This window comes from Balearica regulorum, chromosome 1 (assembly GCF_011004875.1).
Source record: "Balearica regulorum gibbericeps isolate bBalReg1 chromosome 1, bBalReg1.pri, whole genome shotgun sequence".
Lineage (NCBI taxonomy): Eukaryota > Metazoa > Chordata > Aves > Gruiformes > Gruidae > Balearica > Balearica regulorum.
This window is the reverse complement of record NC_046184.1, coordinates 91,891,164-91,917,009: the sequence shown is the minus strand read 5'-3', so window position 1 is coordinate 91,917,009 and position 25,846 is coordinate 91,891,164. Positions and strand designations below refer to the sequence as shown.

At 45.9% G+C, this 25,846-nt stretch overlaps 2 protein-coding genes across 2 annotated transcripts; one reads left to right on the top strand and one right to left on the bottom strand.

The window, feature by feature from the left end:
* Positions 1-939: 939 nt before the first annotated feature.
* LOC104642204 (phospholipase A2) lies at positions 940-12,898 on the top strand. The gene is made up of 4 exons (XM_010311107.2): positions 940-1,072; positions 4,272-4,437; positions 10,112-10,218; positions 12,672-12,898. Exons 1-4 carry the CDS (start codon positions 1,030-1,032, stop codon positions 12,833-12,835), a joined length of 480 nt encoding a protein of 159 aa, XP_010309409.2. The 5' UTR covers positions 940-1,029; the 3' UTR covers positions 12,836-12,898.
* Positions 12,899-14,365: 1,467 nt separating this feature from the next.
* LOC142600092 (uncharacterized) lies at positions 14,366-22,555 on the bottom strand. The gene is made up of 4 exons (XM_075742908.1): positions 22,345-22,555; positions 18,150-18,593; positions 15,622-15,762; positions 14,366-14,476 (listed from the first exon to the last, which is right to left on the bottom strand). The coding sequence occupies exons 1-4, from the start codon at positions 22,409-22,411 to the stop codon at positions 14,472-14,474; spliced, it is 657 nt and encodes a 218-aa protein (XP_075599023.1). The 5' UTR covers positions 22,412-22,555; the 3' UTR covers positions 14,366-14,471.
* Between the last annotated feature and the right edge of the window lie 3,291 nt (positions 22,556-25,846).

The following is a 25,846-nucleotide window of genomic DNA, read 5'->3' as shown; positions in this document are numbered from 1 at the left end:
AGGGGCAGATGCTTACACCCCGACAAGGCAGATGGCTGCTGTACCAAGCGAGGCAGGAATTTTAAAACCCCAGAGGGCTGGGTGAAGCTGTTTTCAACCCCAAAGGCAAAACAATCATGGCCGTCCCTCTCGCTCGCGTTGCCTGCTGCCCCGCACAACCGGAGGCTGCGTGACAGGGAGCCCACCCTGCCGATCCGGCTGCCCGGTGTGACCAGAGCACCGCTGGCCCCAGGGCACTGTCCCCAACCTGCTGGTCTGTTGCCATGGCTGGGACCCACATACTGACGAGTCTTCAAGGAATCTATTGGTCTCGGTCAGGTGCAGCACCAGGCCGAGAGGTTTTTTGTGGTTTTTTTTCCCTTCGGGAGTGGCGCAGAATTAGCTCTGTTGGTCAGTTTATAATTAGATACTCGCACCTAACAGTATTCTTTCTGTTGAGTGTTTATAGTTTTGTCTCTTCTTTTTTAAACATGAAAAATAATCAGTCTTAAAATAAAATAATTTAAAAAAAAAAAATTACCCTGGAAAGAGTGATCTATAAAAAGAGAAAATCCTTGCCAGGGGGACACCACAGCAGCGAGCCAAAGCCGCAGAAAGCCCGGTTGCAGGCTTCCCTTTTCCGCAGCTACTCAGAGGTTAACCAGGGTCTGTAAGCAAACAGCTTAAAGAAGGAGCCCGGCTTAGTGCCTGGGTGTCTGGGGCTGTCCCAGGGACCGCCAGCCTAATGCCCTTCGAGCAGCCCCTCCCTCCCAAAGGTGATGCCAGGCAAACAGAGCCAGCCCTTGCCCTCTCCCCGGGGCAGCAAGAAGCCTGCTGTGGGGACGGACTGGACCCGGGCTGGGACTCGGGGACATCGCAGAAAGAGGGTGTTTCACTTCAGACGGGCGCGGAGCCATGTATATATAAAACCAGGAGCAGCGGCCCGGGAGGATTGTTAAGCACACCCACACCTCGGCTCACTTGGCAGCGCGGCGAGGCGCTGCGGGGAGTCCCAGCGGCTGAACCCCGGCGTACGGGAGCGATCTGCCCATGGGCTCCCGCCTGCTGCTGGTGCTGATGCTGCTCCAGCCAGGTGAGTACCACCTCTGCGTCCCTCTCCCTCCCCGTGCCTTCCTCCCCGTCCCAGGACAGCCCTCACCTTTGCCTGCTCCACAGCAGGGACCTCAGTGTCGTTTGGCTAACTGAGAAAAAAAGAAGTGCTGCTTGCCTTTTTTTGACTTTATAGCAAGGGACTGCATAAGTGAGCTGCCTGCCCGCTTCGCTTCCCTGGTTGTTTACGTAGCTGGGGCTGTATAAATATGGGTCATTTTCTTCTTGGATAGTTTTCTGCTACAAAGTTGTTGGCGTCTGTGTTTCTTCGTAGAAAAATCCTCTTTTTCTATCAGTGACCGTGGAGTAAGCGGTTTTCAATTGATCTGAATTTAAAATAATTTCTAAAAAGCCTGTTTAAAAAAGCCATAAATGTCTGCTAACACAAAGCCCGTACACACAGAGGCAACACGACACTAAACTGGCGGGTCTGAGGTTATACCTGCAGTAGTTTTAAAATAAAAAAACAAACCCCTGCCTTAATCTACAGCAAAGGCTGCCTGTTTAAGCAGGAAATAGAAAGTGTAAGTTGTCAGATCCACCTCCTCTCACCTCCCTGCAGGTATTTTCTCTGCTAAGGTGCCTGTTAGTAGTATAACTAATGATTGGATGTGCTCCTAATGGGAGATGTGGCTAAATTCAGGCTGCTGTGGAGACTCGGACTTTTTCAAGGCTGTCCCAGCTGTGTTGGCTTGGCTGCCCAGCATGGAAAAAGCAATTTCAGTTCTTGGTCAAGTTATTAGCCATGCACTTGGATATTGAAACGTACTTTGCTGGGGCTGACCTCTCAGCTGCAGCAACCTGCCGTCAGCTCAAAACCCAGCCAGCTTTCAAAGAACAAAACAGGAACATCAGAGGCTGCCTGGATGCCCACGTTACTTCAAGCTCTTGCAGAGAACGCAGCCCTAAGCACCATCTTTTGGACTCAATTCCCTTTGCGGCTTTCTCTCCACTTTCACGAGCAGCTCTGCACTGCAATTACAGTTCCTTGATCCTCAGAGATATCCCCAAAAGAAAAATGGCCTTTCTTCTTCTGAGTGAGGTGCAGTTACCTTACACCAGCTTTGGCTGTTTTCAGCCAGCAGCCAATAGACCAAGTCCAGTGGACCTGGCTTAAGACGTCAGCAAAAGACAGCTAAAAAAAAAATATGCAAGCTGCTCATCAGGAGGCCTGAATGCCTACAGAGAAGTTTTTGTCTCCATTCGAACATTTTCAGGATCTGCAAACTGCAACAGGTTGAAAAAGCATGGATTTTAACCCAAAATCCAGAGCAGCTCACTGCTTGTGATTTCCCCTGGGGTGTCTGAGAGCTGAGCCGGCTTCTAACTCCGGACCTCCCGCTGTTTAGACAAGGGAAATAGGTCACCTCTTTAGGCTCGAATAACAACCTCGTAGTGTGTTTTTAGCACGCAACCTGAACACTCAAGCAGTGTTTAGGTGAGCGGCGCGGTTATTTTTTCAGGAATGTGCATTTAATCCTCAAGGAATGCCCCGGGAAGCGTAAGGAGGCTGTGCAAAACCCCGCGCTGGGACTGCCCGAGGCGCCGATCGCAGGGGTGAAAATGGTGGAGGGAAGCGCTTGTTCCTGCTCGGGGCTGGGGCTGCAGGGACGGAGCAAAGCCCTGCCCTGTCCTCCATGGGGGTTCGGATGGGGCTGGGAGGGTGAGCCAGCCCAGGAGGTGTGGGGAGAGGCCCAAGCAAAGGGAGTAGAGGCAAGGTTTTAAAAGGAAAGCAACTGTTTTAATAATAGTATTGAGTCCTCGGGTGGTTTAGGGGATTAATTAGTCCACGTTTGCATAGCAGTTTGAAGAGGTCGAGCGTGCTGCAGTAGCCAGGGGCAGGTGGCAAAGCAACTTCGGTGGTGGGTTCCCAGCTCCCAGGCACCACGTCCCCTCTCCACCCGAGCCTGCTGCCGAGTCCCCCTGTTCAGGCAGGTTTTTCTTCTCAGAGCAGCTGTGCACGGGTGGGACAAGCAAACGGGTTAGGCAGTCAGTCTGAGGGGTTTGATGCTACTGGTGAGTAGCTTTGCCACGCGCCACAGAGCTGTGCAAAGCACGCTTGGTCCCTCACAGTAAACCCAGGCCATAAATACTCCCATCAGTTGCTGTCATTAACATGATAAGCATCAAAGGTTGCAGCCGAGCATCACAGTGGTTTGAATATTAGGGGCAGGGTACTCTTGGTTTCTGTAACAGTTACTGCAAGGTAGAGTCTGTGGTTTCTAAAGAACTTGCAAATGAACATGTGCAATCACAACACTGTTTGACAGACTTGCAACTCAAAAAAACTCCAGACCAGTTTGGGTGGCCACCCGCACACTTCAGCTGACACAGAGCTCCTTTTCCTATTTTTCCAAATTAATGCAGCCAACCTGATGTTGTGACTTAAATGGCACATAATAACAGAAGCGGATGTAAGTGTTGCCAGCGCTTCCAAACGCTCAAAAGAAAGCCGATATATGTAGATTTTGGCTGACGTACGTACTCTATCCTTGACAAAGTACACCTTCTGGGCTCGGGCACTTGTAGCTATCCCTGTAAGCAAAGTAATAGTACTGTTAGCTTTTTGCCATCTGAAGAATGGGTTAAAATATCTTGAATAGTAAGGGAAACTTGCATAGTATTAGACATTTTGGGTAACATAGAAACTTCATATTTTTTCCATAGAGCCCAGGTTAGGTCTGGTTGTGTGCTTGTCCTCTGCTGCTTCCCATCCTACCTGGGACCAGAATGTAGCTAGTAAGCTTTCCCAGGTTTGGGAGCTCCAGGGTGCAGTGAAGCCCAGCTGGATCTGCATGGTGCTGGCAGAGGCCCTACAAAGCTTAACAGCTCAGGATCCATGATGTGCAAAACTTTGGGCACGCTGCTCCCAGATGTCATACAGCTGCTGTCCCACACCAGCGCACCAGAGCCGCTAAGTCTTGCTTGAACTGAGCTCCCTCTGCAGAACTACTCTGCTTGGGTATTTCTGCATCCACCTCCTGGATAGCCCAGCCCCCAGGTAAGGCCCCCGCAAAGTCCCCTTTGCAGGGCGAATGTCATGGTTAATTAGATTGTCAAGGCTGCACCTAACGAACCAGTCAAAACAAACAAACAAAAAATAATCCCCCTTTAAGGACTTTAAGAAAAATCACTGTCAGGTGTGTTTAAACCCTGTGTGAAGCCATGTCCTGTCTTTGCAGTTTGGAAAGGTGCTCTGGGAAAATCCCACTCACTGCACACCCGAGGAATCATCGAATTGGCCGGAGCTATATCGTGTGGCACGGGACGGTCTCCCTTGGCGTACATTGGCTATGGATGCTACTGTGGGCTGGGAGGACAAGGCTGGCCTAAAGATAAAACAGACTGGTAAGAAGAACCTCAATAACGTGTCCAGAAGCGGTGCAGATCTTCCCACTCTTCCCTGTTCGTACTCCTGTGACTCCCTGGACTCGTTACTGCCTCGTGGAGGGGGAAATTAGTATCTGTGAACAGCACTGGGGAATTGTGAGTGAGGATCCACGTGTCGACTGAGGTTTGAATGAGGGTTTAACCACCTTCTGGGTGAAAGCAGAGCTCTTGGAACTCTGGTACTCTGTTGGGGTGGAGGGCAAAGGAGGAACCAGGGTATGATTTCATGAAATAGCTGCAGATTTATTCATAGAGAGCAAGACCTACCTGGAAAAAAGGGGGAGTAACCGAGGTATTTGGGGAGTTCTTTCACCCAGGTCCTGAAAATGGCTGTGACGGGAACATCACCATTTATCCTCTGGAAGAAATCCCGATCATTGCAAGGAGTAATCAAACCTGTTGCCTTCGTTGCCTGCTAGTTCACACTGAGTCAAGGAAGAACCACAGGGAAGAGCATGGTGTTATTTCCCCTTTTCTTTGTCAGTAGGGAAGATGCTGTGCTTGTTATTCTTGAGGCTAAAAGCAATTAGTCTAGGAGGGCTTGCAATCAAAGGTTTCTTTCTTGTACTTTGCAATTAGCATACATGTAAATCTTGAGCATGATGGACTCTTGCATGCTCTGAGCCTATTTGAAGACTTGTCTGGTTTTAAACCTCAAAGACAGAGCACACAAGTCTACCTGTTTATCTACAGTCAACAGGCCAGGTGCTACCAATAAGCAAGTTTTAGCAGGAGTGAAGGCAGCGTGCAGCTCACTGGGAGTGAAACAGAGCTTTTCAGAATATCCAGCCATTGGAGACATTTTGCATTGCTACAAAACCAAACTTTTGCTGAATTGGCAGGATAGAAAAAGAGGAAAAAAGGAAGAAAAGATGCCAAGGTTAAAGGCCAACTCCTTTGCGGGCATAAAAGAGCAAGTGTCCCCTAACACTAGTGGAGATGTCTTTATTAATGCAGTGCGATGTTTCACTCTCAAAGCCCCCTCTTCACAACCCTGGTTTGTACCTATGAAACATGTCATCCACGAAACAGTCAATACAAGACTTACAAATAATGAGTAAATGCCTACAAAGTGCCACAGCTTTCAGGTGTAGGGATTTCTTTTAATTTTCAGTAATACCTCTTGACCTGCTAATCACCGCGTACAGCAGTGTCCATAAATGTATTTATTATTTTTGTTAGCCCTTTACCAACTCTCTTAATCAGGTCTTTAAAGTAAAACACTACTTGACTAACTTGGAGTACTTCTTTTCCCGAAGGGCTGAGCAGAGTGACCTAAAAGCTGTTTTCCATAGGCATTGGCTGACCCCCATGTTTAGGTGACTCTGGGAGATGCGAGTGGTGAGCATTCTGCAAAACAGTCAGAGAGAAAGTAAAATATGGCCACGTGTTTGTCAGCCGGTGTTTCTGCTGCTGTTTGATTTCCATGGGATGTGGATTTTCTCCTAACAGCAGAAAATGAGAGACTCTGCAACTGGAAGTGCCTGAAAATACCAGAGAGTTTGTAAAAAGGAAGCTCGATCCTTTAAGTGCATTCATTATTACTCCTTAGCTGCAATGCTTGGCTGAAAAAAACCCAAAACCCAAAACCACACCCAGAAACATTTAGTTAGGTTCTTAGCTAGGAAGAATTGGCAATGCCCCTACTAGATTCAGCCCTAAAATTTTCAATTTTATGTTTCCTAAAGGAATCTTCTGATACCTGTTACTGAGAACTACTGCAAAAATCAGAGGGGTTGAGTACCCCATGCCCATCAAAGTGATCACATTATTTTCCATATTTGCCATTCTTAAAAAGAAAGAAGCAGAGTGGCAGAACTACTGGCCTTGAGTGACAAACGCTGTTTGAAATGACTCACCCCCTCGACACTTCCAGGTTTGTTACTGAGACCCCTACAAAAGCAGTAATTTTCTTGTGAGTAATTCAGCCAATCTGTCTAGACAGGGCTGGAGTGCTTCTAAGCACCTCTCTTTTATGGGAAAAGAGAAAAAAAGCCGTGGAGTGGGTAATCCTTTTATAAGGTTTATTTCACACACTGACTTTGATGTGGCATTGTCAGTAATTACCTTTTCCCTTTTGTTCCACCCTCACAGTCCCCTCACTTCAAGACATAATGGCATCTCTTCCACATAAAGTTAATAGATTTGTTTCTCCCTCCCCTTTCTGTTCCCCCGGATTGCTGCAGCGCCCATTTTGTAAAGCAGGACCTGAAGGTGCTCAGCATCTCCCTGAAAACACCGAATTCTGTGAAAGGCAGGGTGGCATATATGCCTCATCTAAGTCCTGGCAAACTCGTAGCGGGGAGTAAGATTTCCCCTCGCTTGCTGAGTTAAAGCAAAACAAAAGGACACACAGTGGTGGCTGTGCTGTTAAGATGACAAACACAACGTGACAAATTCTTACCTTAATGGCATTTGCTCAGCGGCAGGGGTCTGGCCAGACGATTCCTGTGGGCCAGCCGGAGCTGTCTGTGGCCATTAGGGCTGTGTCGTAGCCCAGACGTGATGAATAGGCTTCTTACTAACTAGATGACATGGTTGTGTTTGTTTTCCATACCTGTTAACCAGTGCTCTGCCATAGCGTTGGCTGACTCTGCGATGGTCTAACCAAGCGTTAACAGATTATTAAAAGCTTAACGCCACGGTCTGACCCAGGTGCAGGAAAAGACATTTCCAGACAGGACATGACCATCAAAGGTGGCAAAGGACAATGGTAGGTTTCCTCACTCTTCATTGCCTGGCAGTTCTTTCAGAGCATCTGGAAAAGATGTTTGTAAAATTAGAGCCAAAGTCTTCTTGCTTTGTGTTGGTGTAAGCTACGTGTCACCCCACTGCAGTTATGGGTTTCATCAGGAGGAGATGGTGTAAGTGGAAGTAGAATTGTGCCTCAAATTCTGTAGTCCTGAAGAATTTCTGCAATCCCTCAGATTTTGCCAAGCCAGTTAAGGAGCAGCAAGTTCTCACAGCTAGCTAACATACCTCTCTATTGTGCTTTTGGTTGTCCTTGCCTAATTCACAGACCATCTATTGCACCTTCCAAGATATTTTCTCACTTTTCACCTACCTCTTTTTCTGTTCGTTCCCTCTGTTTTTCCAAGATCAATTTCATTGCCTTGGCCCACAGGTTCCTAACTCCTCCCTTTGCCCGTCTACCTTTGTGTTGCACCTCCTCCCCACAGTCCTCCATCACTGACGCCAACTTTACTGATTTGACTACTGACTCACTCTTCAGACCTCACAATCCCTGTGATTTCTACAGCTGGCACTCCACCTCAGCTCAGCCTGGTTCCTGGCTCTCCACCGTGGCCCCTTGTGCTCTGTGTCCCATACAGGAGACACCCATGATGTGCCTGCTCTGCCATCTGCCTCCTTGCGGATGGATGAGGCTGTACTGCAGCTTCAGGTATGTTAGCCAGGGTGACCTGGGCTACAGCATCTCCTCCAGATGACACGTGCCCCAGTTGTTGCTCAGTGCCGTAATCCATGCCCATATGGCACATTGCACAGAGACTCATACGTTGGAGAAAGGTAAAACTTTCACACTTTCCACAGAGCTGTGAATTCTTCTCTCCTTTGGCCTTTCACTTCTAACCTCTTCAGGACAAGCCCAGAAGTGAGGTGTTACTGGGCCAGCAAAGATCTGACCCCACAGCCTGTTACTGCCATCGTGTCCAACAGAACAAGTTCCATGAGCTCAATAAGGTCTTCTCAGTTACAGAAATTGCTGTAACTCCTCATGGGAAAAGTTCTAGAAACGTGTATCACATAGGGCTTAGTCCCATTCTGAAGTCCTCTGAGGACCTGGCATGGAGGCAGATACTAGTCTACTACTGCTAACTTACATTTCTAGGTTTTACAATGCAGTGAGAAGTCTGTTTGTAATCATCACACAGGTTTCATCTTTGCAAGCTGAGAGAAAAACCCAACATTTTGTTTGCAGACTCATCTGTGGGATGAAATTGCTACTTTAACTACTAAATCGGGAGCTCAGTCAGTAGGGAAAGCACACTGGACTAAATTCAGCCTGTGTGTAATCACAAGGGTTACTTGAAGGCTGAATTTGGTCTAACTGGTGTGATCCTGTTGCCTCTTTCGCAGGTTTCACCTGATCTAGTTCCAGTCATTTTATTAGAATTTGTGTCAGTGGTGGATCATCTTTGCACTTCAAAAATTGTTGGGTTTTTTCCCTGGTCTTTATGACCTCACACAGCCCACCAGCCCTCATATCCATAAGCCAATTTCTAGAAGGGCAAAATCCTCCTGCAGCAGAGGGTGATGAAGTTTGTGATGTTCCTCAGCTCTCGGGTAAGGTACTGGCAGCTCCCGGCAGGTCTCTGGAGAAGCCCCACTTCCTGTACAAGGGACCTTTATCCTTCTTGCAGGGTTTTTTCCACTTTTCCAGAGGGATTTAATGGTGGTTCTCAGAGTGTGTAGCAGACTTCTATTGGCTTTTCAGGTACAGTGCCCTCAGGTCTTGAAGATAACCATCAAGGTGTTCAACTGGATTTGGGCAGCCAGCACAGCCATGCTCCCTTTTGGCTGCCTCCTCCAAGTCTTGAAGACATTCACATCTAGGACTCAAGAGCTTCTCTAAAAGCTGTCTGCTCTTCATTTACCCCTAAGATCAGCCTGCCTCAATGCTTCCCAATTAGTAGGGTAGTTTTTCTGTAGAGTCCCAGTGATCTTGTAGGGACAGCTTCTGGAAATGCAGGAGCTCACTCCTCTCTGGCTCCAACCTCGCATCCTTGCTTAAACAACCTTCGTTATCTGGCAGAGAACCTCTCTAAGTAAGTGCTGAATCTTTTCTTGTATTTTCAGCCACTAAACTAGCAGAATAAAATTCAAGTGGGGTAAAGTTTTCTATGAATTCTGAAGTAATTGGTAGTGGGAATTATCTCTCCGATTAGTCTGTAGGACAGATATCATCAGCTGAGCTAGTCACCCTCAGCCCCCTCTATGGTCAATGAAAAGCAATTGCACTTTCAAATGCAATGTTTTTCACCTATGGTAGCTCCCTGTGACGTGATAAAATGAACTTTGTCCCAGGCATGCAGAAAGGCAGTATAGATCAATGCCTTAGATGGAGATGTTTACATTTAGGGATCTGAAGTTAACTGATATGAATCCCACCATTGAGGCCGATGAGCTTGTAGCCAGCTCTTAGAAACTGGATGGGCCAAAGAGCGCGTGGCAGGTCCAGGTGAACTGGAGAGAGGAAGCTGCTTGGTGATGCTGAGGAAGGCAAAAAACATCCCAGCTCCAAATTCTGAGATGGGTCTAAACCTAAGCTGGTGAGCCACTGTCACGCACCTCATAGTAACGCTTCAGCTCCGTTTCAGTCAGTGGGATTACCACGTGCTGACCGCACCTGCCTTTCTGAGGGCAAAAGCTCAGAGGAAGAAGCACAGTGGTCATGGGAGCAAATATGGCATTAATGAGCTCCTGAGCCATGTGAGCTTTCAAAGAGATGCCAGGACTCGTGGTTCATCAACAGATGATTTACTGACTGGCTGGGGCAAACATTGCTGTGTAAGCGGTGCATGAGCGGAGCACTCCCGGAGTATGTGCAAACACCCCTGAGCAAAACGTGCAGGACGCCTGAGCCCAAACTCTGTCTTTTATTCTTATCCAGGTGCTGCCACAGGCATGACTGCTGCTATGACAAGGCAGAGAAGGAAGGCTGCAGCCCCAAGGCACAGCGGTACGAGTGGGCATGCGAGCAGAACGCCGTGCGGTGCGGTAAGAAAATGATCACTCACGTTGGGTTCATTTTGCTCCCTCCTCCACAGGTTCATAGGCTGACCTAAGAGCTTTGTAGGCCTCAGGGGTAGGTCTGTATATGCTGAGACGGTTTTAAAGCCACTTTGGGCAACGTCTGTTCTCCTCTGAGCTCTCTTCCCATCCCTTGCCTGGATCACTAGGCTTGCCAAGAGTCCCCAGCCAGAGCTGGGAGGAAGGCTGGAGCCCCAGCACCACCCGTTCCAGGTAACCTGGGTCCTCCCCAGGCTGGAGACTGGGGGTGGGGTCCATGGAGCCCACAAGCCATCTCAGTTTGGCAGGGATGCAGATGCCTCTCTGGAGGCTCTTTGCCCACCTGCATTGCCTGCTCCTCACCGTCACCTTCCCACAGCTGTGCAATGGTCTGCAGGGGAGGTCTTCCCATGGCTGTTGCGGCCATCCCTTCAACGGGACTTTTGACTCCTATACTTACCATTAGGTACCGCTAGAGAAGAGCCATGCTGCTACGCATGGCTGTAAGACAGGTTAAATAGGGTGCCAGCCTGCACCTCTCCCTTGTGTGGGGCTCCAGCGGGGATTTTGAAGCTTGCAGAGCTGAATGTTCTCAAGTGCCGCAGGCATACAGCGAATGTAGGCTGTGCTCAGCTCTACAGCTGGTACCCAGTCAAGAAGGTCTTGAATTGCACAGTCACAGCCCATCAGTGCCTCGCACCAGTTTGTTTTGACATATACCAGATGACTTGAGTCTTAGAATTTGTCACTTCTATTTCTAAGTCTCCAAAAAGTCCCTGATGGTAAAATCCATTGTAGAACACTTTGAAAGTTTGAAAAGAAACATGTGAGAATAAAACTTGTCTCCATACCATCAGAGCTACTTGCTTGAATATTAAAAGACTATTTCTATCTCGTCAGAAGTCCATATTCAACTGGTGCAATCCTCAGCTTCTCTGGCAGCTGAAAATCTGCCAGCAGATACAGGATGTGGCAAAGCACATCTGCAGTTGCTCTTTTCCAAGGGCCAAAAAACCTATTAAATACAGAGTGCTGGCTCTCGCTTACCCACATTTCCCTAGCTGAATGGTATTTTCTGCTAGCTATTTTTATAGGACAAAGAAAAAAATCCTGTTTCTTTATGCTGTGAAGGAACAATCCTAGTTGTGCAAAGTATGTCCCATAAGAGTGTGCTGGGCTGCAGTTGCTCCAACCTAGCTAACAAGTACTAGTTAAACAAAGACCATGAATTCCTTAACTGATGTCCAGGCAAGGCCTGAGAAGCATCCACCAACTGTTCTCCACAAGCCCTCAGCAGGCTTCACTTCCCTTGACATCCCCCATGGGGAGGAACAATAGAAATGTGTTTTGAAGGCAAATTTCCTACCCCAGGCTACAGCACAGCAGGTTTTACTGAGGTGTGAAGGTATAATGTCTGATCCCATTTAAACAAAAGGGGTGAAGAATTAAATTTCCAGGCATGCTTGCTGGGCCTAGGGTAGTGATGTCCTGAAACACTGGAAGCAGAACTGCTCGTGCTGTCCTTTCTATGCAAAAGAGGAAATAAAAGCCTGTTGCCTGACACTGAATCATAAACACAGTTTTTTTCAGGGAAATTAAATAGAAACTAATTTTACCTGGGACTTCTCCTCTTCCCCAACTTTTGCCACCGTCACGCAGTTTTGCTTCTGGAATGAAAAAAATGGGCAAAACCATATTTTTCAGTTCAGATATTCCATTATATGTAGGCAAATTCCATTCAATAAATATCGGCGATATAGAAAAGGCTTCGTTGATCAGCTTCGTTAGCTGCTGACTCATAAAAATTAGGTACATGACTCTGCTGCAGAATTTCTTGGCTCGTCTGCTGTCATCAGAGAGAGGTAAGAGCAATTCATGGAGCACGAGTGAAGGATGCCTGGTGGGTGCTTCTATCCCCTCAGGTTTCCAAATGTCCCTCTGGGAGACTCCTGCTTTCAAAGCAGCGTCTTTTTTTTGTATTTTTTTCTTTTTTTTTTCTTTTTTTTTAATCAGCCTGATTTGCAGAGGGAGGAATTAAAAGGGAAGTTGACTGACTGAGGGAAGATGGAATATTTTTGTCTCAGGCTAAGCTAAAATAATTTTCATTTTTAGCTTTGGCCGCTGAACTAAATCCCCATTGTTCACACAGCTCTAGAAGCAGGGAGCAGTCTGTGCTGGGCAAATTTTTATAAGTATTGTCAATTTACGTTCAGCTGCTACTTTCTGATGCTCTTGGTCACAGTTAAGGTCAGACCTGTTGACAGAGACAGGACAGAGGAGAGTCAGATCCACACACAGCACGACATGTTGGTCCTTCTCTCTTCCTGCTCCCACAGAATTCCCTAAGAATTGCTTTATTAGGGAATTATTCCTCCTGTAACTGTTTCTTGCATTTTTCTGATACAGAATCTCTCATCTTCCGCTCACATTTTCTTTTGCAGATAACCTGACAGACCGATGTGAAAAAATGGTGTGCCTGTGTGACCAAGAAGCAGCCAAGTGTTGGAGAGCAGCCCCGTACAACCCACACTTCATCCTCTGGCCAGACTTTTTATGTGGACACACTCATCCCACCTGCCATTTCAGATATGGAGGGGCAGCATAGTCTTTTTTGGGACCTTTCTTCTAACCCTTTGAATCTGAAGGTGCTGGAATAAAATTTTACCTCTTTTAGCAGAGCTAACAGTGGTGTGAGAGAATTTCTATCAGGCCAGGGTTTATGGGGGGGAGAGATAGGGTAACATATATGCTGAAGTAAGGATAACATCCTGCTCTGATCGTTGCCTTTGCCGAAAGGGTTTGGTCTACAAGTGCAGTGAGAACACATTACCCGTGACCAAATGGCTTTTTTGTCCTTTCACATTGCCTGACCTTCAGCTCTGACACATTTGCACATGACCTGGAAAAAAGGCAAGGACTTCTACTGGACTGGTTTGTAAAAAAAAATAAAATAAAATAAAAATCTACATCTGTAAAAAGATACACTGGCCTTCGAAGACCCAAAGCATGCCAGTCTGCAAGTAGAGTGACCCACTTTATTTTCCTGGATGTGCAGGAGGAGTGGGGACATCAAAGAGGGAGGATGCCTCCTTTTTCCTTATTTGTGCTCAGAGGAGTTCTGCTTCCTACCAAAAGGAAAAGCAAAGTCAGGCCCAGGGGAGGGCTCCATCCTTGCTTGTGGGGTGTGTGTGTACATGTGTGTGTTTCTTAGCTTATATAGCCAGCTCGTAGTCTTATCCCTCATGTTCCTGCCTCACAGCACTGGAGATGCTTCTGAAGTGCATTCAAAGGTAAGCTGAGTTACACCGGGCTATTGCCCCTGCAAGGCCAGCAAGGGTTTCTGACTTTTACTAGTTGGTGCACCTATACTTTGCAAAAGAACATATTGCTTACCTGCCACACATGCTTCAGAGCTGATCTGCTGCTCTCCTACATGGGTATTGGCATAACCCCCTGGTCACTGACCACCTGGGAATTGGGTATTGTCACGTCAAGGAAACTGGGGCTGTGGATAACATTAGTCATGTAAGCAAGCCTTTCATCCTTTTTTTTTTTTTTTTTTTTTTTTAAGGGTGTCAGAGACTTATATTGAAACACTATGTTTTCTTCTGGCAAGAGTAAAACAAAATCCCATTCTTTCAGCCAGAGGTAGCTATGTTCAAGCAGGCTTTCTTTGCCCCTTTGTTACAAGCCTGTAGGCTGGAGTAAGCCAACAGGACAAGAGCCTCTATACGAAGAGGCATGGACAGATGGGAGCCACGGTTGCACCCCCAGAAGCAACACATTTGATTTCCTCAGGTAGGAGTTAGCAGCTGGGGAGCTGGGAGGCCTGGGTAGGTCAGGCTCCTTCCATCTCTTCTTGAAGCACAGCTGACAAACTTGGAGTACTACCTTCAAAATAAGAAGTAATGGCAGGGAAGGACCCAAGTTACCTCATCAGAGTCTAGAGTCAGAGATATCTGGCCAAATTAAGTGGGGGTTTGGCAGATGATAACACAAATTTCTTTAAAAAAGGCTGGTTTGCTCCTCACTGCAGGAGGATGCTGAATATGCCACTGTGGCTGTCACAGCTGCAGAATAAAGAAGCAGACTAAGAAAAATAAAAATGCCAAAGACAACATGTACAGAGGCGAAAGCTTTTATTCCATCTAGAGCTCCACTTTTGGCTTACAGGACATCAGAAGCTGTTCCACCTGTAGGCTTTGCATCTTCCAGTGACTCCTGTAATGCTGCACCTCAAGCTACGCTGAGCAAGAAGGAAAGGAGAGAGAGCAAGTGAGCGATACAGAGTTAGTACAACACGATAAACTCTTCCAAGGCTTTCGGGCAAGTAGAGCAGTTGCGAACTCTGTTCATGAAGGGGATTTGCAAAGGGATGATGCTGCCGGGGCGGCATCAGCCCAGGAGTGCGGGTGGGCTTCTCAGCAAGGGCTGGAAGACCCTCCCTGGTAAGTGGGGCAGAGCTCCTGGCCGTGTCCCTGTCCCCGCCAGGCTGGCCATCAGGTGGCGGCAGCGCTCCAGTGAATGGCAAGAGCAGCTCTTCCTTCATCCCTTCGGGGAGGGGATTTTTTTTTTTTTTTTTCCCAGGAGGCCGAGCAAGATTTTCGAGTGTCGGGAGAAGAGGTGCAAATCACACGGCTCTCCTCTGAAAGCAGTAAGTCAGCTGAGCTCGGTCTGAAACACAGACCACATCTTGGGTTGCACAAAATAGGAACTAAGCTTGGTTCAAAATCCAGCCTTCAGTGTCAGTCTACTCTAGTTAGACCAGCCAACAGAGCTGGAAAAAAACAGGTAAGCTTTTGGATACATCAGCCTCTTCTCAGGTCATTTCTTTGGCTCATGTGTGACAAAACCATCTAGTTTTCCCAATGTGATCAGCTGATCTAATAAAAGATAATACTGGGCTTTACAACCCACACCTCAAACGTACAGTGAGGCCATCATAGGCTTTCTGTACACAAGGATTACAAGAATACGGATGTGAGCATGTAGTCGGTGGGAGGAAGAACCATCCTTCAGCATAAACCTAAAAGAACCAAAGGAGGCCCAGGACTTCGTTAAAAGAAGCGGCAGCATCTCATTGAACAACTCTTTGCCGAAAGCAGCAATTAAAGAAGATCCTATGGTTTTGTTTATAGGCAACTCATTAGGCCCATGCATGAAGCTCTACCCAACATAAACAAAGAACTATTTGAAAAAGAGATGGAGTATAGAGCCAGCCCTCTTAGAGTTTCATCCACACTGCTTATTTCCTGGACCAGATCCTGTGTCTGACCAGAGGTAAGTAAATGGGTAATTCCTCCTTAAGTTAAAAAAAAGGCACCTTTGGAAATAGGCAGTTGGGATCACCTTTCTAGCAAGGGATTACGGGTTTTGGGTTGTGTTCCTTACCTTGGCGAGAGCCTTGTCTCATGCAGAGAATGCACCTTCTCAGCTGCGGGGTTAAAACAATGATGAGAACCAGTACACCTCCAATACCAGCTGCCACTACCCCAATGATCGTACCAATGGATTCTTCTATACCAAACAAGCCTGGGGGAGAAGGGAAGGTAGAGAGAGTAACATGACACGTCATCCAGGCAAGTATATGCAATGCAGCCAGCACATTTTCCTCAGGGGCTGCAGAGGAAGCTACTTACTATGATATTGATTATGCTGATGTCTTGTCTGACATGAAATCATGGGCTTCTACATGGGAGAGAGTGTATTGCACTACGGAGCTATTGATTTTTTTTGTTCCTATGTAGGAAGCTGCTATGCCTTCTGGGGATTTAGAGATAAGACAGCCCTATCTCCCTAGGAATCTCCCTTAATAGCTGGATGCTATGGGATGGCAAAAGATGCTGCTGCCTGAATTAATGTGACTCATGCCTGTATGTTTTATTTTCAAATTGAAAAAAAATACTCTGACAATTTTGAGAAAGTCATCAGTCTCCCTGTCTACCTCCAGAGGAGACAGCACCAGAGGGTGGGCAGAGCCCCACTGAAGTCTATCTTTGATTTGTTGTTCTTTGGGACTGTTGTGTGGCAGAGATGGCATGATCCCCCTTTCTGCAAGATAAGAGCACACCTGCATTCTGGCTTTATTATTTGTTGGGACTGAAGGATGATTCAAGAAGAGCCTTTGGTCAGGTGAGCACAGTAGGATGAGCTGTTACAAGGCTTATGGGATGCAGCATGGAGAGCATCTGCCCTGTGGCTTAGAGTCTGCCAGAGTAGGAAGGTCTCTTTAGCGAGAGGGGAAACTGGCTGGGCAATGGCACACAACTCACCTGATCAGATTTTAAGTGACTGCCTCATGCTCATGGTAGTCATTTTGCCATGTGACTCACCCAGGAAAGGTAATAAAAGAATGATTAAAAGCCTTCAAGTTTTATCTACAGTAGGATCAGGCATTCACTACATCTATCTATGCAGTTCTATTAAGCTTCACTAGAAAATTTGAATGGTTTTTGCTACCATATTCACACACAGATTTCCAAGTGTTGGGCCACCTGTTCACAGGAGCAGCCACTACTCTGTGCTACATAGCCAAATGGACGGACATCCAGTAAACCAGCTGTAGCTCGTCGGTAAAAAACCTGCCCCCTTCTCCTGCATACAGGGAGGTATCCTGTAGTTTAAATCCAGTTGTGGGGCTGCTCATTTCAGCAGGAACATGAGTGCAAGGAAGGTGCTATAGAACCATTACTTATCTTACCTTACCTTCAAAACATGTGTCATTTGCTTCCTGTAATGGACAAGTTAACAGAGTCAGCTAATTTCTCTTTTTAATTTTAGATAAGTTTTTGGACAGTCTGGATTTGTGGCATGTAACTTTTCTTTATGAATTATATTTCTCATATTCTCTTGTCTCTTTAATTCAGGCACAGTGCAGAAATTCATCTGCTCAGGAAAGGCAATTACACTGGGCAGGGTGCAGACATTGCAAGAGTAACCTCCGCTATTGAGAAGTATGAGATCAAGCCAGCGGGAGACCTCATTAGATGCATGACCAAGCCCTTGCAGGAGGGCACGGTTTTCTTGCCTTGTTAGTGCTACAGTTTAAACTGAGTAGTTTTATAAAAATTAGTAACAGAAGAACTCAGGCTCAAAAAGGCAAAGGCTTAGTGAATTTCAGTGAGCCAGAAGCTTTGGTAATGAATAAGGGGGAAATGGCACTTGCATAATTTACTCTTGACACAGAAGGTGCTATTTTTTGTTAATTAGATAAGATAATAAACCTTCTGATGTGTTGATTTGTTGGGAGTGGAATGCGTTTAGCCTACATAAAAAGGAAAGCTGCTTTGACATTTCCAGCTGATAAAGGCAAAGCAAGTTATCTCCTTACTTAATATGCCTAGTGTCTCTTTGTGAGGCTAAGAAAACATAGCATGGCACTTTTAATGCTACTTTGATTTTAATGTGAATGAAGTTAAACAGAAATGATATAATGTGATCCTCATGTTTATTGTGGGATTACTGTTGTCATCCAGAGTTAAGGAATGAATTCACAAGTTAGTGGGTTGGAGAAAAAGAATGTCAAAAAAAAGGAGTTTGGAGCTGTTTCCTGAGATGGTATCTTGACACCTGTCACTCATGGGGGTTTGTGCCAAACAGAGCTGTGAGTACAAGAGAACTTGTCTGACTGTTTCATTCTTGGCACTGACTTTGATTTAATGATAAAATTATTTCCTTTTTTTTTGGTTGTAAATGCCCCTCTGTATAATAATAGTTGTGTGACTGTTTATAAAGGCAAGCCAATCAAAATTAGCTGGCTTAATGAAAACAACAAGAAATGCCACAGAGCAATTACACTCTGTGACACAAGGCCCTACCTGCTAGAGGCCAAACAGGCCAACTTCCCTCTTTCTGCAGGCGTGTAGACTAGCTTTGGAGGAGAAAGAGGGAGAAAAGAAGCAAATAACATCAAATATTACCCAGAGCCCTCCTGATCCTGAGCTTTGTACCATCTCCTGTCACCACCGTCCCATCCGGAAGTGAAACCTCACAGAAGTAAATACCGTGGTCACTGGCTGTCACATTGAGGATCACCAGGGAAGCATCCCCTTGGGATATGTCTCCACTCATGAAAACCCTGGAGTTATTTGGCAAGACGGTCACATTGTTTTCTAGCAGGTCCATCTGCCCCTTCTCATCTTCTTTGTACCACTTCACTATGAGGTCAGTCAGGGAGGGATGTCGTGGACTGTTGAAGTGGCAATTTAAGACCACAGTTTCACCCTCTTTGGCTTTTTCCTTGGCTGGTGTTTGAGTCACCAAAAGGTGCCATGGCTCAGGTGTTGTCAACAACGAAGGCTGTGGTGTTACATGAGTTACAGCTGCATTCTCCTTGCTTGCACTTCCACCACTAACACCAACATCTGTACCAGGAAAGAGTAAGGAGAGGGGGGTTGAGGGTGACAGGATGATAAAACCTGCCAGCTGCTCCTGACCTCTAACCAGCACAAAGAATAGCTCCTGGAATTAGGATTTGAGGGGAGTCACTAGTATGAGGATTGGGATTTTTCTCCTAGTTCCTGCTTAGTTTATGTTCATGTGTACAGACTGGTCTTTTCCCAATCCTCAGTTCCTTTTTACTGCCATACTAGAGGAAGATTAATGTCATCATCCAATTGTTCTGGGTGAAATTTAGAGTCCATTCAGCCACATTTCCACCTGGAACACTAATCACTTTCTTCCCACCCCAAAAAGTCTCGGGGCCTGATGTTCCTGCCTCAACTGCTTCTGAGGCAAAGCAAAAAATGCATGTACACTTAGGCAGAGGCAGCAATGTTCTGACAAGTAAAGTGAATATGTGTGCATCCTGATGCAACTGCCTGCATGCCAAAACATAGTGTGAGTTTCTCAGAAGTTTTGGCATGCAATTCCATTTTCAGGATAGGAAATCTTGAAATTGTGGGAAGAATCTCCACTGCCAGAGACTGAACCCCCAGCAGATCCTATAAGCAACCTGGGGTATTGTTACTTAGGGTGACATCTCTTCTCTGTGAAGGCACCACACTGTCCTGCCACCCTTTGTTAGAAAAATATGGACAATATGCCTGCAGTAGAGATTTAAACCTGCCTTCTCTCACTCAGCTGCTAATCATAGTATCAAACAGCCTCCAGCTAAGAGCAGTGCGAGTGGATTTCATTTCTGGAAACAAGCCTTGGCTCAGAAGATGAGAAGAATAGTTGCTGTCCCAAAAAGAGGGAAAAACAAACTCTTAAAAATAAGCAAACCAACAGCTGTCGCTGTTCAGACAATTTTTTTGAAAAGTTTCTCCTGTTGTTTTATTTTCTTCAAGTGAAATAGTCCCCCTTCATACTAGTCTGGTGCCCTCTCAAGTATTGCAGACATTCCATAGTGAAGGTCTTGATTTTCCATTGTCTTGAGTCTTTCATTGCCATCCAAAGGGCGTGAGATGCTATTGTCTGCGTCTGGTAAAGCTTGACAATGACAACAGCCTCTCTGTGCTCATGGACAAATGTCTCAAGGCAATGGAAAACCAAACCCCTTGATGATAGGCTTGAGAGTTACTTGAACGGCTCCTCCAGGCATGCTTGTGCACAAAATCACAGTTGTATTCATAGTTATTATTAGCACTGACAACTTCTGTCAGACAGCAGGGCCCTGTTGTTCTAGGTGCTTTATAAAAGGATGGGGTATAGAGCTTACAGTTTAAATATCAGACCAGAGATAACTCACGGATGCAAAAATATAGAAAATAAAAGCTAGCTATGAACTAGGCAACAACAAAGCATGTGAAAGAACTTCAGAGCTGTTTGGTGCACAGTGTTTTTACCTCACAGTGAAAATTTTGGCCTCATAACTGGAACACTGATCCATGGGAATTGGATGCCTGAGAATTAGGTACCCAAATATTATTGTAGTTTTGGATCCAGTCCCCTAAAATGAGTAGTCCTTATTAAAGATACTGCATGAGATATTATCCTCATGTTCATACATAATCTTACCAATGAGCCCACTGGATCTTCTTAGGGGAATCTGAGGTCCAGATTTTCTCTTTCCAGTTAGATAACAGTGTATCGATGCAGCAGTCATAAAAGTTGGAGTATCTTGACAAGGTAGTTTGATGAAGGACAAAGTATAGTTGAAACACTTGACAAAGCTGATGGTAGCTCAACATATTACAGTCTTTGTGCATCAAATATTCTGATGTGATATATTTGGTTACTTGTTAGAGTGAATTTGAGCAGTTTCGTCATGAGTACTCGTTTTTAAAATCTCTGTTCATTAACCATTATCTCTACTGGATACCGCTGCTTTAGCTAAAGCAGTATGTGCTACTGCTACCTTGTTTTCAAGGAACGGCCACAGAATTTCCTCTCCACTCTAAGTATTCTAGCCTTACCATACTCACCCCCTGCAACACAATTACAATTCTTATTCCTTTTACTAATGTATCCTTTTTTTTACTAATTTACTATTTAATTTAAATTTTATCATTTATTAATGGTATCATTTTCACACAGCCACTTAGTGGCATAGAGAACATAACTGAGCAGGAACAATGTGCTTTGATGTTGCCTCTGTTCATCACGACTTTTGTTTGCACCTCCTATCATGAAATAACTGGCCTTGTCATCTGTATAATCCCACATCTTTGATTTCATACAAATCATATAACTTAAAGCTAATTAGGAAAATCAAAACACAAGAGGAGTAGGCTGTATTGTTTCGCCACAGCTCTGTTTGGGGGTTTCACTGAGAAGGTCACAGCACAGCCTCTATTTTTCCTTCTTCTGTTCTTTTTCTTTTGTAAGGTTGCAAAGCTGGAACATACTAGTTCACTGGTATTCAAATACACAATGCCCTTATCATATTGGCATCTGGGAGCATACCATGCCAAATGCCTTGTTGACCCTGCTTCAAAGCTCTTTTTAAGTCAATCGTTTTATTAGCAGAGTGATGTGTTGGTCCCCTGTCATGCGGGTTGTAGGGCTCAATCCCTGATGGAGAGAAACGCAAGTATTTTTGGTGAAAGCACTTGAGCTAGACAGAGGACAGAGAAATACAGCATGAACAATCTTGTCTTGACCTGGAAAAATGATTAGATGATCTAATAGGTCATTGTCATATGAAGTCGGTAGTTCACAGCCAGTTTTCAACCATGAGGGGAGAAAGCTCTCTGGGACTCCCTGTAATGCGACAATGTGCTCCACATTTGCCAGTATTAATAGGGCACCTACTAAGTCATCAGCCTCCCTTTTACATAATCTGCAGGTTGATACTTTCCCATGTAAGGCCAGTTGGTTGGATGTGAATGAGAAATACACAAGGCAGGCTAGAGGAGGTGGGGTGACAAAAGGAAGGAATAAAATACACGTGTGCTCTCTTCCGGTCCCGGAGCCTCCGATTTACTCTTTGGTACCTGGAGTAAAACTAAGCAGCCCTGCAAGCTTCTTCTGCCAGCTGCCAACAGCATCAGGGAACCAAAATGGTTAGTGGAGGTCAGTGCAAAATTCGACTTTTCTAGTTGAGCCTCCTCTCCTTTGTTCACGCTCAATAGATGGAGAAGAGGTTGAGGACAAATAGGGCTCGATTTCCAACCTACATAAATATCCTTTCATGCTGGAATGACTCTTTCAGATGGTTTTGTTGGTTTTAGAGCTCAGCTTCACACTCAGCTGGTGCCATGAGGGTGCTATACAAGCTGTATCCAGCTCCTAGTTGTCTATGATTAAGTGATCAATTAGTGTACATTGCTCATCTTAATTTATATGACTTTTGCCCTGGACTGAGGTTGGCTTTCACAAATGGACATGAATAACTACCTTGTGATGATAATTGGTTGCTAATACATCAGAGAACCAAAATAGACATGAAGCTTCTAGCAATGATGATACACAGCCTTTCTTCTTGAAAAAGACAGGCAAACATACTCTTTCTGAACATTTCTATTAGCTAAACAGGAATTTATCCATAAAGAAAAGTATAATGCAGTGCACAACACTAGATATAGTTTTACTGCATCCTGAGGAAGCCCTCAGCGGAAAGTGGCTTTTTGGGGAAAAAAAAAAAAAAAAAAAAAAAAAGAGAACCTCTCAAGCCAAAGTCTAGGAATAAAATGTATTTCTTCTAATTAATGAAGGTGGTTTAGTACTCACCCACCAGCAAGAAGAGGAGGAATGAAGAGACTGCAGATCTACAAAGCTTCCCAATGTGCTGGCTCATAGTTGCTGAAGTATATGGCCTCACTGTCTCTCCCTCCGGTAGTACGGGCAAAAAAATATGTGTGTGTTATTGCAACAGGACCTCACATTCTGCCCAGTGAATGTCACACTTACTAAAGTTACCACAGCTTCGAGCTCACAGTGCTCTGCCGCTGCCTGGATGACAGCCACGTTTGAAGTGACAACAATGACTTCCCGGGGGCTGTTCTGATCTCTCCCAGAGAAGATGCCGAAAATACTCTGCGAGCAGAGGGAAGATAATCTGTTGTTTTTCGTTTTGGCCTTGTATAAACCTGAACTTTGGGCTGAGTACAGAATAGCCAGATATTCAGAAGGAGACCTCTCTTCTGCTGAACCCCTCCCTAGAGGAGGTGAGAAAAGAAAGAGCGTTGGCTTCACTTTCTGAGCAGCTGGACTCCTATCATCCTAACGCACCTTGAAAGGAAGTTATAGGAACTCAGTATTTTTGTGGCTGTATGCACACGGTGTGTATAGGTCAAATGTATTCCCCAAAGTATTTTTTTCAGGTGCAGAAAAAATCCTTTTTCACCGGAAGTTGATTACTTAAACTTCATTTAAGTAAAGCTCGTCTATGCCACCAGGGTGGAGGGGAAACCTGCTAAAGCGGGTGGCTTATCTGCAAAACTAGCAGGTGCGCTCTGGAATGGAGGCCGGTTTTACACAAAGGTACACACACAGCACTGCTTTGTGGGAAGAGCTGCAGCAGCTCCAAACCCCCACCTGTAGCATCCAGCTCTGCCAGCGATGCTACTGCTGTACGTGCCACTCTCACTAGCTGGCTGGCACCTCTTCCCTCAGCTACAGGATTAGGGATTATGGCACACCTTGTCTAACAATTTTGCATATCTCTTAAGACTCTTCAGATAATGGAATTGTACTCGAGTATGCAGTAAAGACTCAATTCCATATCCGTTAAAACACATACAAAGCACAGTTCAGCTGAGAGACGCACGAGTATTTCTGCTTTTCTTTGCATTTGAAAGCAAAAAGGATCCCCAAAAAGCTCCCACCACACCATAAAGAAATATGTCATCATGCTACTGTCATATGGCTTTCTTGAATACGCTTTTTATAAATTCTGTGATCTGCGTCTTTGCATGTGGATGCTCCGCAATAACTGCTTCGAGAAATTCCACATCTGACTTGCAAAACAAGGTTGAGAGTGACCACTTGTTGCTCTAGCTTTGACGTGGTCACACCTGTATCAGTGAAAGCAGGATAGGCTAGAGGGAGTACGGCTAAAGGAACTTAAAAGGCAAATATTTCCTCTCTGAAATGGGCTGGGATAGTGGGAAGACCTGGGATTACCAGGCAAGAATCACTCCAAAGTAAGTGGATATATTAAGAAGGGAACTGGGACCAAGTGCAGAGCAACATAGCACTTCAGTAGAAAGCTGGAAGGCAAACTGTGAGGGTCTTCTGAAGGCAGTGCTGCCAAAGTGTTAGTGAGCAAAACCCAAATAGGAAAGGAAAAAGTTAGAGGAATCAAAAACAATCGAGAGTTTGAGGAGGGTATAAGCTTTAAAGTCAAAGGCACCTGGCAGATCAAGAGGAACAGGGACTGAGTTACTGGCTTAGAGTGCTGGCTGGGACTGTGTGTCGGAGAAGTCAGCGTGGGAAGATGGAGCTGGACCAAAGGCATTCCAACCAGTGTCTGATTTAAATCCAAGTATTTGGCGTGTTTCTAAAAAAACCTTCAAGTGTGTTGTGATGGACATACTACCATTGTTCCTGCAAATGCTGTTTATGTTCATTTCATCCTTCAATAGCAATTCTCTTGTGAATCCTCCATTAAAGAGGATGTGCCTGAGCAAAACTGTCAGGTCAGTCAGCTTTTAACCAAGGAATACAAAGGAGGTTTAGTGTTGCTGGCAGCCATCAGTTGAACATGAAGCTTCTCCCACTTGGATAACCCAATATGATTCAGAGAGAATCTCAACTTTTGGACAAAAAGAAAAGTAGACCAGTCCCCTGAGTGTTGTTGAGAAAAGCCTGAAAAATTTGAGTTTTGGATGTCCAAACCAAGAAAGCAACCAACAAAAATTATATAAAACATGCATTCTTTTTACACTTTCTTGTAAATGTTAGAGATTCACAGTTGGTGGTATTACAGCTATCCTGTCTGGGCTGATGGCTGTGAGGGGACATCAGCCACAGGGACTTCTGGCATCTTTGCTAACATATCATCAGGCAGGTATAACGGCCCAAAGATGTCCCTTCAGGGGAGCCTCAACCCACTTTCTGGGGAAGTGATGAAAAAAAGGGACAGCAGGAAGAAACAGCGCTGCTGCGCCAGGCTGCTCTGCTCCTTGGTCCACTCCTCCTTCCCTTGGCTATCCACCCATCCATCCTTATTCATTGTCTACCCGCCAGCCATCCAGCAAGGTGGTTTCTTTTCATCTGACAGGACTCTTTTTTTCCTGTGAGGTGATCTAAGCACAAATCTGCAAGCACAACTCTGGCTCCAGCTGGGTCCCCTGATTTAAGGGGCACGGTTTGGTGCTAAGTTGGACCACGGCTTTTCAAACCACTGGGTGCTCACAGTGTGCGCTGAAACCACTTAGAGCTGCTCAGCAGCTTTAAAACCGAGAGCCTGGGTTTCCTGAGTCCCCCACTACTTATAGAATCATAGAATCATAGAATGGTTTGGGTTGGAAGGGACCTTAAAGATCATCTAGTTCCAACCCCCCCTGCTGCGGGCAGGGACACCCTCCACTAGACCACGTTGCCCAGAGCCTCATCCAGCCTGGTCTAAAACACTTCCAGGGATGGGGCCTCCACAACCTCTCTGGGCAACCTGTTCCAGTGCCTCACCACCCTCACAGTAAAGAATTTCTTTCTAACATCTAATCTAAATCAACCCTCCTTCAGCTTAAACCCATTACCCCTTGTCCTGTCACTCCACTCCCTGATAAACAGTCCCTCACCAGCTTTCCTGTAGGCCCCTTCAGGTACTGGTAAGCCACAATTAGATCTCCCCAGAGCCGCCTCTTCTCCAGGCTGAACAACCCCACCTCTCTCAGGCTGTCCTCACAGGAGAGGTGCTCCAGCCCTCTGATCAGCTTCGTGGCCCTCCTCTGGACTCGCTGCAACAGCTCCATGTCTCTCTTGTACTGGGGCCCCCAGAGCTGGACGCAGTACTCCAGGTGGGGTCTCACCAGAGCGGAGTAGAGGGGCAGGATCACCTCCCTCGACCTGCTGGTCACACCTCTTTTGATGCAGCCCAGGACACGGTTGGCTTTCTGGGCTGCAAGCGCACACTGCCGGCTCATGTTGAGCTTGTCTTCAATCAATACCCCCAAGTCCTTCTCCTCAGGGCTGCTTTCAATCCATTCCTCACCCAGCCTGTTGCTGTGCTTGGGATTGTGCCGACCCACGTGCAGGACCTTGCACTTGGCCTTGTTGAACTTCATGT

Coding starts and splice junctions, on each gene's coding strand:
- LOC142600092 (XM_075742908.1), bottom strand. CDS start 22,411: ATGAGCCAGCACATTGGGAAGCTTTGTAGATCTGCAGTCTCTTCATTC. Junction 18,594..22,344: donor CCTCCTCTTCTTGCTGGTGG/GTGAGTACTAAA, acceptor TTCCTGGTACAG/ATGTTGGTGTTAGTGGTGGA. Junction 15,763..18,149: donor CAGGATCAGGAGGGCTCTGG/GTAATATTTGAT, acceptor CTTCTCCCCCAG/GCTTGTTTGGTATAGAAGAA.
- LOC104642204 (XM_010311107.2), top strand. CDS start 1,030: ATGGGCTCCCGCCTGCTGCTGGTGCTGATGCTGCTCCAGCCAG. Junction 1,073..4,271: donor GCTGATGCTGCTCCAGCCAG/GTGAGTACCACC, acceptor CTGTCTTTGCAG/TTTGGAAAGGTGCTCTGGGA. Junction 4,438..10,111: donor CCTAAAGATAAAACAGACTG/GTAAGAAGAACC, acceptor ATTCTTATCCAG/GTGCTGCCACAGGCATGACT.